This window comes from Mixophyes fleayi, chromosome 9 (assembly GCF_038048845.1).
Source record: "Mixophyes fleayi isolate aMixFle1 chromosome 9, aMixFle1.hap1, whole genome shotgun sequence".
In the NCBI taxonomy this organism is placed as follows: domain Eukaryota; kingdom Metazoa; phylum Chordata; class Amphibia; order Anura; family Limnodynastidae; genus Mixophyes; species Mixophyes fleayi.
This window is the reverse complement of record NC_134410.1, coordinates 24,508,668-24,523,035: the sequence shown is the minus strand read 5'-3', so window position 1 is coordinate 24,523,035 and position 14,368 is coordinate 24,508,668. Positions and strand designations below refer to the sequence as shown.

Here is a 14,368-nt window from a genome sequence, read left to right as displayed (position 1 = left end):
AGTGTAAATGTAGTCCACAAATCAATCTTATAGTACCTATGATGTGAGTGAATTGATATAACACTCAGAGCCAGTGCTATATTATGCACTTAGATTGTGAGTTCATTAGTTAAAGAACTTCTATACCACCGTAACTATATTTCATTGTGGCAGCATGTATCTAAATGACTTGTTACATCCGCTACCGTTGACTCTCCATCATAGCAGCGTGTGTCTAATAAGGTATTTTAAACCATTAGAAGAAATGAAGCAGGAAGATATAACAATTAAAAATTACTCCTTATAATAGGCATTAGTTATATATGCAGTAGTTATAAGTCTGGTTCTTAAATTAAAGCCAATTGTGTAACCAAGGTTAATCATTGGGAGTGTATAATTGTAAATAGCATGCTTATCCTGTAAAGAGGGATCAAATAAGGATATAAATTCTGATTAATACTAAATTGTGTAAATCACATTCATTAGTCAGTTTCAGTGCTATTCCAATTAAATACATGCGTGATCTATATTCTTGAAAACGATGGAATAGAAAGTATACTAATGTGATTGTTATGTGCTACATCGAGATAAGTTTCCTATAGGGATTTTCACTGCACTGAAGTGTGGTGTTTTTAATTGCAGCGCCTGCTCATGTTAAAATACAAGGACAATTCCATTTTTAGGAGCGTACAAATAACAGATTGTATTACAAATTCTTAAATGCAGATGAATTATATCATAGTATCTCGACTATTCCTTTAGATGATCACTTTTTATAAGTTCCAGATATTGCACATTTAGAAGCCACAGTTACACTGATTAAGTAGGAAATAACATTTATGCTCCTGCTATTGCTAAATTACAAAATCCTTGTTTGTGAGAGATTTTAGTTGTAGTCCAACAGCCTGAGAGCCAAATGGTGTCCAATTTTGGATTCTAGTATAATATGAAGGACAGGGGCGGATTGGGAACTTAAAGTGGATCTGGAAAAAATTATTGAAGTGTCCTCATGTGGGCGGGACCAAAATAACTGTAGGTGAGGCCAACACAAAAGTAGGCGGGATTTAGAACTACTAGAATTTGGGTGTAGTAACATTTAGGTAAACCTAAATGTGATGACTATACACACAGAGGGTCATCTCTAAAGCAATGCAGGGCAAATGCTGCCAGTCCTGTGTCATATAATTACATGAATCCTTTTACATTATCTGCGACTGGTTTATGCCTCTGTGCTCCAACTTGTTTAGTTGCCTACTAATACATCCTAACAAAATTCCCTTCATAGAAACATACCTGACTTTGTTTAATAAGTTTAACTATTACGAAACTTGGCACAATCGTATTTGATCAGTCTGCCAGAGCAGCATATGAGCACCTCACGCACTGTTGTTTCCCTGATGTCATGAGATGCAAACTACTAGTTAAATCTCTCTCTCTATATAAAATATAAATATGTGTACTGTGTGTTTCAAAAATGCATTAATAATAATCTTTATAATAAATGGCTGTCCAGGTGCGATCATCACAAAGGTGAAATAGCATCTGCAAGAAAACACTTCTTTTGCAACAAATGTGTATGAGCCCTAAATGTGCCCAGTGATTGGGGGTGGTTTGAATTAACAGTGTAGGGAGGGTTAACAGACAATGGCATAAGTAAAGGGGAAAGCTATATCAAGTGTTTTCTGGTGATATACAAAGTGCAAAGGAGGCAGGATTAATGATATTGTCAGTGCAATGGGGGCTGGCCATATGTTCAACAAAGTGATCTGAGAATGGGACCAGTGCAAGGTAGAAGGAGGCATTGGAATCAATGTAAGAACCACTAAAGTATCACCATAGCTGTTATAAGGCTCTGGGGGGGGGGGGGGCACTTAAGACAGGGGTTTATCATTTTAGATACACTCTAGACAAATACATAGGCAAAACTGTGTGCACTACTGTTAGATACACGGAGCTCTGTTTTCATGAGCAGTACAGTGTGAAGCAGGATTTAACCCCAACTGTCCTAGCTGTCTGACCAAATCCTGACTAAGCAAGACAGTCACCAAAATTCAGGACTGCCACCTCAGATCCAGAACAGGCAGCCAATTGCTAGGCTGCCTGTAGCTGTAAGGGTTCCCACAGTGCTGTTTGGCAGACAGGAAGTCTGACTTCACTTCCTGTCTGCCTGATTTGAGGAGAGACGGAGGCCAGAACAACTGAAGGTAAGTGAGAGAGGGGCTGCCAATACTATACTATACTAAGGGGGGGCTGCCAATATTATACTAAAGGGGAGCTGCCAATACTATACTATACTAAGGGGGGCTGACAATACTATACTATACTAAGAGGGGGCTGCCTATACTTTCTGGTAAGGTCTATGGCCAATCCGCCCCTGATGAAGGATGATTCCTCCCACATGATTCACAGCCAGATATCACAGCATCAAGCAGACATGTAAGGCATATTTAATAAAACAGTGCACGTAACCATGATTGGTTGCTATTATATGTCATTAGGCTAAAAGCTGAAAACTGATTGGTTGCTATTGGCTACAGCACATGTTTGTGCACTACGTTAATATGTAAGCCCCATAAATATTTTATATCCTGTTTCTGGCAGTCACACCAATAGAGATAAGCAACTTTGCTTCAAATTTTTTCATGTATTGAATTTCAAGGCTTAATAAGCTATTTCACAGAGTTGTCTGATACAATCTTTGAGTTCCGCTTTTGCTTCGCCATTCCGCAGAATTCCACTCTCCACTGTATTTGTAAAGTTGCCATTTGCAGAACTTATAGTGTATAAATAGAGCTGGAAGGACAACAGTCAATGCATTCTGTTGTGTGGCATGGTTACGGTAGGACTAGGAACAATTAAGGCCAGATTCCACCTGCAAAACAAGCAAAACACACAGGAAAATACAGAACTATTTCGCAAAACAGTGTTGAAAATTTTACTTATTTAAAAGTGAAATAATTCTCCTTACTTGCCACCCTGTTAAGAAACATCTTCAGTCTTGATCTCCAGCTGTAGTTTGGTCTTGGTGGGATTAAATTTCAACTGCAGAAGTTCACTTAATGAAATTTGCCTACTGTATGTCCGTGAGTTTCAATACAGTGCACCAAATTTTAACCAGAACCCTCTGCAGAATCTAAATGTTCTGTTGTACATGTGATATAATGCCCATTAGAAGGTCAAATAGCCTATTTTGGATTTTGTCCAAGTTTATGTTTAACTTCACCTAATCAAACCTGCATAGTCTAGTGGGAAGATTAGAGAGATTTATCTGAAGAATACTGATCTTACTGTTGGAACCCAGTGTGAAGAAAATGTGTACCAAATCAAGAGGTCAAAAGAAACCAGTTACCTTTATGCCACACATTTATACAAACATTTTCCCAGTCACAAGGAACTGACATTTAAGTCCAAGAGATTCTCAAGTTGAAATATTATGATTCTTAATACATCAAATTTTGCTGCATTGCAAATCAGAATACTCATTGGTATGTGGGTAATGGATTAAATGAAAAATATTACCATATTAAAGGTATTACTCAGGGATCTATATTTCTAATTTGGAGTGGCTTATTACCTATTGTTCTTTGGATGTGTAGCTTAAGTTGCCCATACATGAATTAATCTGTCTCAATAAACATAGCATAAACATTATGGGTAGGACTTCTGTCATGCAGTTTATCTATCTTCATTAGTTTGTGCCTTTTGCAATTGTCCAAGAACCATTCTTGTTTTTATGCTTTGTCTTTCCATACTTCTGTCCATGCAACTATTTTGCTAATGCCAAATGCTGGCACCTCCTCTTCATAATAACAAAGCAAAAATTAAAAATGCATTTAGAAATTATTCTAATTTCACAGTTCATATTACACTTCAATACACCCTATCATTTGAAATATTTAAATAGGAACATTGCAGAGGATAAACTGAGTTGAGAGTTTGTGTACAGTATCGTTCTTCTCACATGTGTCACCCCAGAGGTTTAAAACTGTGTTAACAATAATTTATTGAACTGTGAAAGATGATGCAGGAAGGCAGTAGCGCACGCAGGGGGGGTTTCTGAGTCTCCAGAAACCCCCCCCCTGCGCTAACTAAGTGGCCGCTATAGCTGCACTGTCCTATACAGCAGCCGCGGCGCTGTCAAAGAAGCGTCCGCGGTGGTGCTGTAGTGTATACAGCACCGCCGCGGACGCTTCTTAGACCACGCCGCGGCTGCTGTATAGACAGCGCTGAAGAAACGGAGCTGCAGCTCTCGCGGGGGGTGGGGTTTTTTTTGGGTCGGGGGGGAACCCCGCCCCCGACAATCCTCCGTTCGCCCCTGGAAGGAGAGAACATTCATGCATGTTTGGTGGATGTGTAATAAATCAGTTTGATTATGGAAGCAGATGGAGATTATGTTAAAAACAATATACCAAGGGGTGAAATCACATATCCACTTGGTAGCCTTGAAAAACTAACAAGCAAAGGGGAAAAGTATTTTGTGAAATATGTGTATGTGCAAAATACTGTTTGTGCAATCAGTGTTTCCCAATATTACTTAGGGTCAACAAAACCTTTCTCAACATTTTGTTTTCCTACCTTTAAATTAACCAATAATATCAGGACTCAAAGTTAACTGCAAAATAAGGAGCCTCAGGGTACTAGGTTGTGATTGGCTGTCAGGTTAAATCTATTTATAGTGCTTCTGTATTATACCACAAGGAATTCTCATTATATATTACTGAGGTTATATGTGTTTAATAGCCAAATATTATGAGAAACTTGCAGGTGTTTTGGACAATCCTATATTAAATATCTCAGCTTATATGGGAGGAATGGAGGAATAGTGTTTGTTCCAATTTAAAACACATGGGTTAAATATCAAGGGATGTTCCATGCCATGCATACACTTGTTAGAAATGATTACTATTTTAGAAAAGATATATGATGGATATGTTGATAGTTATGTTTATTTGCTGGTACAGTGAGCCCAACTTTTTTTCAGTGTAGGAGATGTGCCCCCTAATGTTCCGAATAAGTGCCAATGTATGGGGAAGAACCTGAAGATATTCATGGTGGAAAGAGTAAAATGTCCCCCTTTATTCATTTAAACTTTTCACTTTTTCTTCTAAAATACCCCTGGTTTATTTTCATTTATACAAAGAAAACAAGCAAAACAGTGGACTAGTTGTTGGTGCACTATGTGTGTAGAACTCTATAGTGCACCAACAATTAGTCCAGTCTTTTGCTTGTTTTCTTTGTACTGTTGTCCCCTCTGGCTGTTTGCACCTTAGTCTCCAAAGATAATTATGACATCTGTAGTAAATAGAGATATTATGATGAATACTATGAGATTATCAGTTGGAGTTCTCACAAATAATACTAGTGTGACGATTTATCTCTCAATAACTGTAAACCTTGTTGTTTATTTTCATTTATGTCTTGGCTATAGGCTACAAGTTTTCCTGTAGGTCGGTTATGGGGTCGCTTAAGGTGTTTATTTTATTTTATTTTTTAAAACAACAAAAGCTCTTTATGGTTTAATTTTTTTTATTTATTTTTTTAAGGAAGGGACCCGGTGCTAATCGTGGTGAGAAAAAAAGGCTAAACCTCCTTCTGTTAAGCAGTGAGCTTCATGAGAATGGTGACATACATTGGGAAGGTAACTTCTTTGATCTTGAAGGCTAGAAAAGGGTCCTTCCTGAAGGCACCAGAGTGGATATGTAAACATTTAAAATCTGTTTTACCTGAGAAACCGGTGGTGATATTTAGGAGAGTGAATACTTTTAGAGAAAAAATGGCCACTAGTTTGTTTGTTAATGAATTAAACACATCTACCACAAGGATTGGGGTTGATATCTGTCATGGCTACCGGAGAAACTCAAAGGGTGTTTCAAATGCAATAGGGATGGTTGCATCACATGCAGATTTATAGAACATAAAAGTTATTGTTTTGAGTTATATGTATCCTAAGAAAAATTGACAGGTTCTGCATAGACTGTCAGATGTAGTAAATGGTAGTCATCAGCTCAGAGTCTGTATATTGATATTTGGATTGTCTGTAAATAACCACAGACCCTACAGTTAATTTCATCACTCAGCCACCCCATTGTTCTGGTGTTGAATTCTATCCTCAGTGGCACCATCCTTGATTAAAGAAAGGGGCTGGAGGTAGAGGATATCTTGCATGTCAGAATGGGGATAAATAGGCAAAGAAATCAGGGCTGAGTGGGTTGTTCTGTGAGACAGGTTGAAGAGGTCATATTCTGGTCAGAGTAACCTCACCACCTGAAATCGTGGGGATTTATTATTACCTGGGACTCTGCCATCCTGTTACCTTATTGGAACATTATTCTGCCATTTGTTGGACTTTGTTACTTATTTGGAAAGCTTATACCACGTATTGTTGATGTTCTCGTTCCTGCACTGTTAAGTTGCTTAAATAAAATTCTGTTGCACTGTTATCCGTTGTCGACCTGAGTGATCGAAGAACCCGGTCTCTTCACACACGTATTGAGTATATCTCGAAGAGTAAGTGAGAATGCAAATGTTCCCTTGGGTTCAATAAAACATATGTGATTCGGTGATACAGGTTGACAATTCATATCCAGTTTGGGATTGGATATAAGTATAAGTACACAATGGATCTAATCTAGAGAAATATCCTCTGATGAAACTGTCACTTGGCCACAGAAACGTGTCAGCACTATTATTATTTATTTTCCAGCGGTAGTTTTTGCTCTCATATATTGGGACTTGATTTTCTTAGAAATGGCAGTAGTAATCTTCATTAAGGGATGCAACAGCTGAATTGCATTGGACTGAATTGATATTGATGTGGAAACTTACAAACTCAATGCATGGTGTATTAATTATGACCACCTTCTAAACTGGATCCTGACTGCAGATGCACATTTCAAACACGGAGATCTTATACACTAACAAGTTCTTATTTTAACCCTGCCGGATCTTATCTATGATCTACGCAAGTCCCTTTTATTTAATTTGCTGCTGTTGATATGGTGGGGACTGAGCTAGTCTCTCATTTGTATCATTGTGGCAGATGAGACATAGCAGCGTTATGGTCCTATGCAATGAGGACTTAGTGTTTATTAAATATTTACTGGTATTATGAGGATATCACTTCTTTGAAAGCAACATGATTATAATAATTTCTGGGAAAAGTATAATGCTTTTTATGTGGTTTTATATGTGATTGTTAAGCAGGTTTGGGAACAGATTTAGGATTTTTTCTTTATGAGGTCCCACAACTTAATTTAATACAACCTATTTACTATATAACTGATTAAAGTAGTGGACATACATTCTGCACTTTCACTCCTTTCATTTGGTTATTTAAATTCTCGGTCCCACCAATACACTTAAAATACACCCTGGGTTCTGGAGCCCTCGTGGAACACAGTCTCCCTGTAGGCTCTTGACAGTTTATTGCACCAGCAATCAAGTGAGCATTACAGTTATTATGCCCACAACTATTATGCTACCTTAAAATTTCTCAAGTTGATACTGTTCCACAAAAAATGAGACTTTTTTGGGGTATGTTTATGAAATGATAGAAAACTCAGGAATATACTCAATACTGCTATACTTTCTCACGGCTTTAGGAGGTTATAAGTTCCAATAACAGAATCTTACATTTTAGTTTTAGAAGTATTTTTGCATCTTTTTTCGAAGATCCTTTGTGTGGGAGTAAAGAAGTATATGACTGGGAGTGTATAGAGAAAACTTAGGGCATAGGTCTATTTTGGGGAGTTAGAGACACCAACATTCTGCATGACATATTTTTCTGTGAATATGTACAATTACAACATGGCTGAGTCATGCAGAATGGGTGTGTTGGGGAGGTTCTGGGAGACAAAAGGGCCTCTTTTAACTTCAATTTTAGAAACCATCTTTGTTGAAGAACTAGATTTGATCCATGTGACACTCTGTGGAGCTTAGGGACAGAGGTATATTATTACAAAGTGAACTGGTTCTGGTGTGAACCGTGTCAAATTGATAATGCTGACAATTTAGAGATTATTATTGCTTTTAATTTAAATGTTAATTTAAATTAATGCTTAATGCTCTGTAAGCATCTGTACAGAGTGAAAGGCATCCTACCCTTTAATCTAAATTCTCAATTTCTGTGTTTTTTGTGTCAGAATGGGTCATTTACAAACTGCAAAAGAACAAACCAACAATGAAAATGCTGTTTTGTGATGTCACTTGTCTGCTTTTTGCAATTGCATCCAGTTTTATTGGTAAATGCATGTATTGGTGTTCCAAGAAGGACTAGTCTCCTAATGCGTAAAGTATGTGTGGTCCAATAGTAGTTTGGCAGATTGGGGGCATCCCTTGTTGAGCATCATTAAAAAAAAATATGCTCCTTTGACTTCCATTATACATTTACTATTAGTGGGAGGTGTAATGGGGAGTCCAGTGCAATTGTCCTTTTGGTCCATTGATGAAAATATGTATAAATAGCCAATTACTTACCTATTTTAAACACTTAGCCATGGGCTTAGTTAGGGCTAAATTATGTTCATGTATTTTTTAATCTATTTTTTAGAAAAATGGGTTACAACCATGACGAGCTGAAGCATTGGGTAGAGATGACTGAAAATTTGTGTTGTAATTTTGCATGAATTGTGATTTGCAGTAGACAAGATTTTTTGCAGAAATGCGATAACAATGGACAATTAATTCTGCTGTGTGGTGGGGAAAACTTGAGGCAAAGTTCCGCCCGAAACACCCAAAGTTTCACAGTGGAGAAAGGTAAGCACAATAAGGTGGCCTAGGGCTGAAAAATGTCAGTCTCAGCCAGGATGAGGCCACATAGGCTAATTATAATGTTGTCAATTTGATTTTATGTAGTTGCAGCCTTTTCAACAGACTAGATACACTGTCTCAGTATGAAAACAATCAGATTTTATAAAATGCAAATTCATTGGTCATCGGTGACCATATTTATATTATATATATATATATATATATATATATATATATATATATATATATATATATGTAATAAACACCAAGCGCTCCTACTCCAATAGAAACTGATTTGCAAAATAAATATTTTCCACAAAGTTGCCTGATGTCGCTACCTATCTAAGGCGTGTCAGACAATCCAAATACAACAACATGGAAAAAACACTAGGAAAAAAGCATCAAAAGACTAATTTATTTAATGTAAAAATCAACACAATAATAACCAACTGAAGATGCTCAGATTTTGTATGTATTAGTTTCTAATTCAATTTATTAAAAATATACAAATATGTTCAACATAATTCAGCTTAAAATTAAAATAACCACCATCATAAATAGATGTTCATTAGATATATATGAATAGAAGTGAAAAAGTGCTCAATTAAACAATAACAACACAGTACATCAGTCATGGGTTTCTCAGAGGATGGGTGGGCAATTTTAAATATGTGTTATATGGGTACTGTTACCCAAATGCCCCCAACCAAAACCAAGTCACAATCCTATGTTGCTTAATGACTAAACAACTAACTTTTTCCTACAGTGAGTGGCCATATCACTTATTTAGATGCAGTAGGTATGAGTAGTCTACATTGTTTCTAGTTGCAATTCCGATATAGTTCTAAAGCTGCTGGCAAAAGGCTCTATTCAAAGATCATAGCTGTTGTCATTTCAATTAGGTAATAGAGAAAGTAAAATGATTTCACCAGTCACGGAAAAGATGCTTTTAGAGAGGACCAAACTCCTATTGCCATCTTCACAGTACAAGGAGTAAACTAGATTTCACTGTGGTGATCCGTAATTGAAATACCACATTTCCCAGATGATATAAGAAAACTACTCTTCATTTGTGCAGCGTTGAAGATGAAATTTAAAAGTTCATACGAATTGCAACTCTTGCATAACTGGACCCGATCATGATGTAGAGATGTGCTCCACTGACGCACTTCGTCAATAGTTATGCCTTCATCAAACAATCTCTAACAGCATCTTCTGCATGATTAGTGAGATTGTTTTATTTTAGGGGGGGCAGGATTATGAACATTTTAGGCTAATTTTATTAAAATTGAGGGCTAGGGGGCGGCAATTATCCTTCTTGCCCCAGGCACTAACATTTTCAGATACTGCTCTATATGAACGTGCGGCCTACTTTGTTTTCCTGCGCATTAAGAAACTGTGTTGTGCACAAATAAACAGACGTGCGCCCAACTGTGGATGAGTTCCAATGTGTGCATTGCATCATTCACCTATGAGTCCTATTTGTGTGTTACACCAGATAGAGGGGATGTTGAGGATTCTGACCTCTTGACATGGGGGCAAGAAAGTAAAATAGATTTATTCTACTACTTCTACAACCTCTATCATGTTTAGGATTTTCTTTAAAAAAGGTAGTCTTCAGTTCCCCCTTTATTATTTTTTTAAAACTCCTAGATCTACTGTCTCTACATGTTTTCTCTCTATCTGCTTGCTAGTATCAACCTGATCCTGTGTTGATACTGGCACCCATAACCTGGTTAATATTTTACAAGTTTTGGCCTAGATATATGTGTTCACAGGTCCATCTATGTGAGAGGTTTAACATAAGATATGCATGAAGTACCTCTCCAATTACTATCACATTTAGAGAGGTTATTCAAGCTCATTAAGTTATTTCCCATGTGAAAGCAATTTTTTCTCACCAAAACAGTATATATTTGGCTCTACTGGGTCAAATGTCTACCCACAGCTATTATGTTTTATATTTTGTAGCTAAAGAGAAATGTTCTGATCATGAAATACTTTTTGACAACCTGAAGGCTAAATGGAGCCTTTTGTAGATTTGCTATACAAAAAACATAGGAAACACACCTAGATATAAGCAACTTGTTTCTTCATTGCATTATCACAAACTCTCATCTAGACAGATCACCATTGAAAAAGTTGCATACAACTCCCTTGGTTGTGTGACCAGAGCCAGTTTGAAATAAAAAGCAACACACATTTGTATATGCATTGGAAGTAAAAAAAAAAAAAAAAAAAAGGTCATCTTAATGGAACCACAGCTACATAATTATTTGGGTGATTTAGGATAATGTATTTTGACACCATTACTGACCAAGTACAATAGTGGGGGAAACATACAGAGTAGCTTAAGTCATGACTATTCTATTACATATAGGGCTGGAAGACTGACTGAGCCTACTAGCCTATTTTAACAAACATTTGGTAGCCAAGAAAAGCCCACTACTAAACTTGGGCATAGCAGCTTTTCTGACAAATGCCAGAGTTTGCGGTTGACCAGTGTTTGTTGGTATGAAGAGCCAAGCAAATGACATATCCATTTGTCAACTTCTGGCTAAATAGGGATGGACTTAAGAATATAAATGTACTAAAATATTTGATGAAACTTTTAGGATTAATCAGTTATCTTTAAAAGGGTTGGGTACTAAATTCCGATCCTGATAAAACCAAGACTACTTACCCCTACAGCGTGATGACGAAACTGCCATTCCCGACATCTTCAACTGCCCGTGCTTTTTAATAAACCATGTGCATTGTCCAGCCGGCATACTGTCATTGTCCCTTCAACAGCACTGACAATACTGTCGCTTTTAACCTGTGACATCATTCCTGTGCACCGGACACTCGATGTCTCTAATTTATTGAAAGTCAACTTTTCCAAGAGTCGGCCAGTTGAAGATGTCGGGAAGGGCAGTTTCATGATGATGCTGTAGAGGTAAGTAGTGTCGGGGTGGTGGTAGATGGGAAAGCGACTACCACTGCTTTAAAAATGGAGCCTCTGTTGATGGTGGGGCAATGGTCCATTTCAATATAGATAAATTGTGATTCCGAGGAAAGCAATTGAGTGAAGCAGATGATTCAGATATATGCTTCACCTGGTCTGTTATACTTTCATGATGGAACTTTTGTATCTATGTCTTATGACTTTTAGATGCATGGATTAGTCAAGTGGATCTTGTCTTTATCGCAGCATTCCTGAAATATTTTTCTCTTTCTGTGAAAAGTACTCAAAAGTTTTTGTTTAGTTTATCTTCCATGGGTAATGAGGAATATGACAAGACAGAGATTTACAAGTTTTCAAACATATTTAATTACCAAAGACAAAATCCTAACAAAAATATGTTTGTGATGGCAATCACCAATTTTTAGGTTCCCCTGTTTAATGATCTTGGGCTTGATTAATCAAGGCACACATTCTGAGCGCAAGCGGCGTTTAGTATATATTTGGTACTTCAGAATTCATCAAGGCACGGATCTCAAGATATATGTGCTGTTGAAATTGGGGCAGGTCTGCGGTGCTCTACTATATAAGATACTGCAGGATTCGTCCAATACCGATGTGGATTATAAATGCACCAATGAATGCACAGGAAAAAAATATATATTGAATTAATGTCACCTGTTAATAATATAGGCTTTATTGATAAAATAGTTTTAAAAAAAGTGTTGTTTTTTCCTTTAAAAAAAATCCCTCATGAAATTCATTTATTTGGATGTTGTTAATGTCTACAGATCATAAAATATACATTTTTACAGTTGCTCCTGACTGCATACACATTATAGCATGCATTCAAGACTGTCATTACTACTGATTAGGACTTAGGCTAGTCCTGTAGCTGGAGCAAGAGATACGGCTAAAAAACAACTAATTTTAAAATGGTCAGAGCTGGATTCGGACATGGCTGCATGCGCTTGAGTTTGGCACGCCCCTACTGTAAATTAACTACTGCAAAATGCCCCTTCCCTGCCCCGATCCCTCCCCAAAATCGTAGGCTGTAGTAAGTGTCCTTTGCGTTTTAAGATGCATGGACAGGGCTGCGATCACGGATGTATCTCCCGATTCTGGGCATGCACAGAATAGTTTTGCATATGATACGCTAAAATTTGTCAGATACGTGCCTTGATGAAATAGGCCCCTTAATTCTTATGTGACCTGTAAGCCTGGTGGAGTAAGAATAGTGACCTATGTAATAAGTACAAAGCCCAGTAGATACATAATAAAATCCTAGCCACCATGAAGGAGATTGGTAACAGCTAAGTGAAAGAAAGTGAGAGTGATTATGTGCTATTATGGACGATAACGACTCATGAAGTGAAGTGATTTGTATAATAAGGATATATGAATTAAACATGTTGGATAGTAATCAGTAATTATTTTTTTATTTATTTGTTCCTTATATTAGTTCTCGGCCCAATTGGACCAAGAGGTAAAATAATGTTGAATGAAAAGGATAATTAAGTCTTTGGGCTGGGATAATTAAAAGTACACAGGGGCGATGTGAACAATAATTACATGGCAGTTATAGAGATAATTGTGTTGAGATGGAGACAAGTACTGATGTCTGGAGGGAGTGCGGAGAAGAAAAACAAAATAGAACAAAAGAAGGTGAAGAAGAAACTGGGAAGTTGATCTATAGAGGGCCAACAAATGTTATTTACACTATTGAATGTTGTTCTAGTATTATCTGCTTTACAACATGAATAATGTTGTATTATTAACCATTACTCGTTCATTTTTATTCTATCTTGTTAATTCCAGCCATTTCTTTTCATCCTCAGCGGGGAACAAGGCACATTTTGTAGTGTCGTGGGATATTGCCCAAACCGCTGCTTTCAGGAGTGATATCAATGTCCTTGGGGTCCACAAGAGGCTTTGGATTGAAGTTCTGGAGGATGGTGGTAAAGAAAAGAAACAGCTCCATTTGGGCCAGACCCTCCCCAAGACAGATACGCTTTCCTAGAAGAATGTTAAAGAATTGCCATGAAAAAAAACCTCCACAACATAACACATCCCTTGTCTCTACATTATTCTGCAGTTCCCCATCCCTCAACCATAAAACAAATTTCCAATATAAAATCTATGTCTTACTTAATGAACAATGCGATTCTTTATAGACATTGTTTCTTCATTATGTGTAACTAAACCCAAATGATCAAAAAATAGTTGTATATGTCCATGTAAGAGTCCTGTTTGTCCATCTATACATACATGGGATAGCAGCAAGTGAGGTAAATTATGTTGATTTTTATCAGTTCCAAGTTTTTAGATTTTGATGACTGGGGACTAGCATGAAGTCTATATAGTGCTTTATGCTGAGAGCAAAGAACTTTTCATGTAATGAACATGCTCAGTTCCGATTTGTTTTTTATTAAAGTAAGCAGAATATGTATCATACACTGCGCTAAAAGGGTCATTTATTTATTGATATATAAGTAGGGGTCATTTACAAATGTGTACAACTGGCCCCTTTAATACATTTCTAATTGCACAAATGCACCTATATACCTGCCTCGTGCCTTGATTGATGCAACTCATATTCTGTTTTTTGGAATTGACGCCATACTATCAGTTTGTGCCTACCTTTTCAGGATTGCTGGTTTGGCGCAAAAGTTACAGGGAGGAAAGAATAAAAATGTC

At 37.1% G+C, this 14,368-nt stretch overlaps 1 protein-coding gene across 1 annotated transcript in view; it reads right to left on the bottom strand.

Moving 5' to 3' along the window:
• LOC142101539 (uncharacterized) overlaps positions 1-14,368 on the bottom strand; it is an 84,181-nt gene that overhangs the window by 50,938 nt on the left and 18,875 nt on the right. Inside the window, exon 9 of the mRNA XM_075185992.1 lies at positions 13,511-13,687. Within this exon, the coding sequence (XP_075042093.1) occupies positions 13,511-13,687 (177 nt within the window). The remainder of the gene's footprint in view (positions 1-13,510; positions 13,688-14,368) is intronic.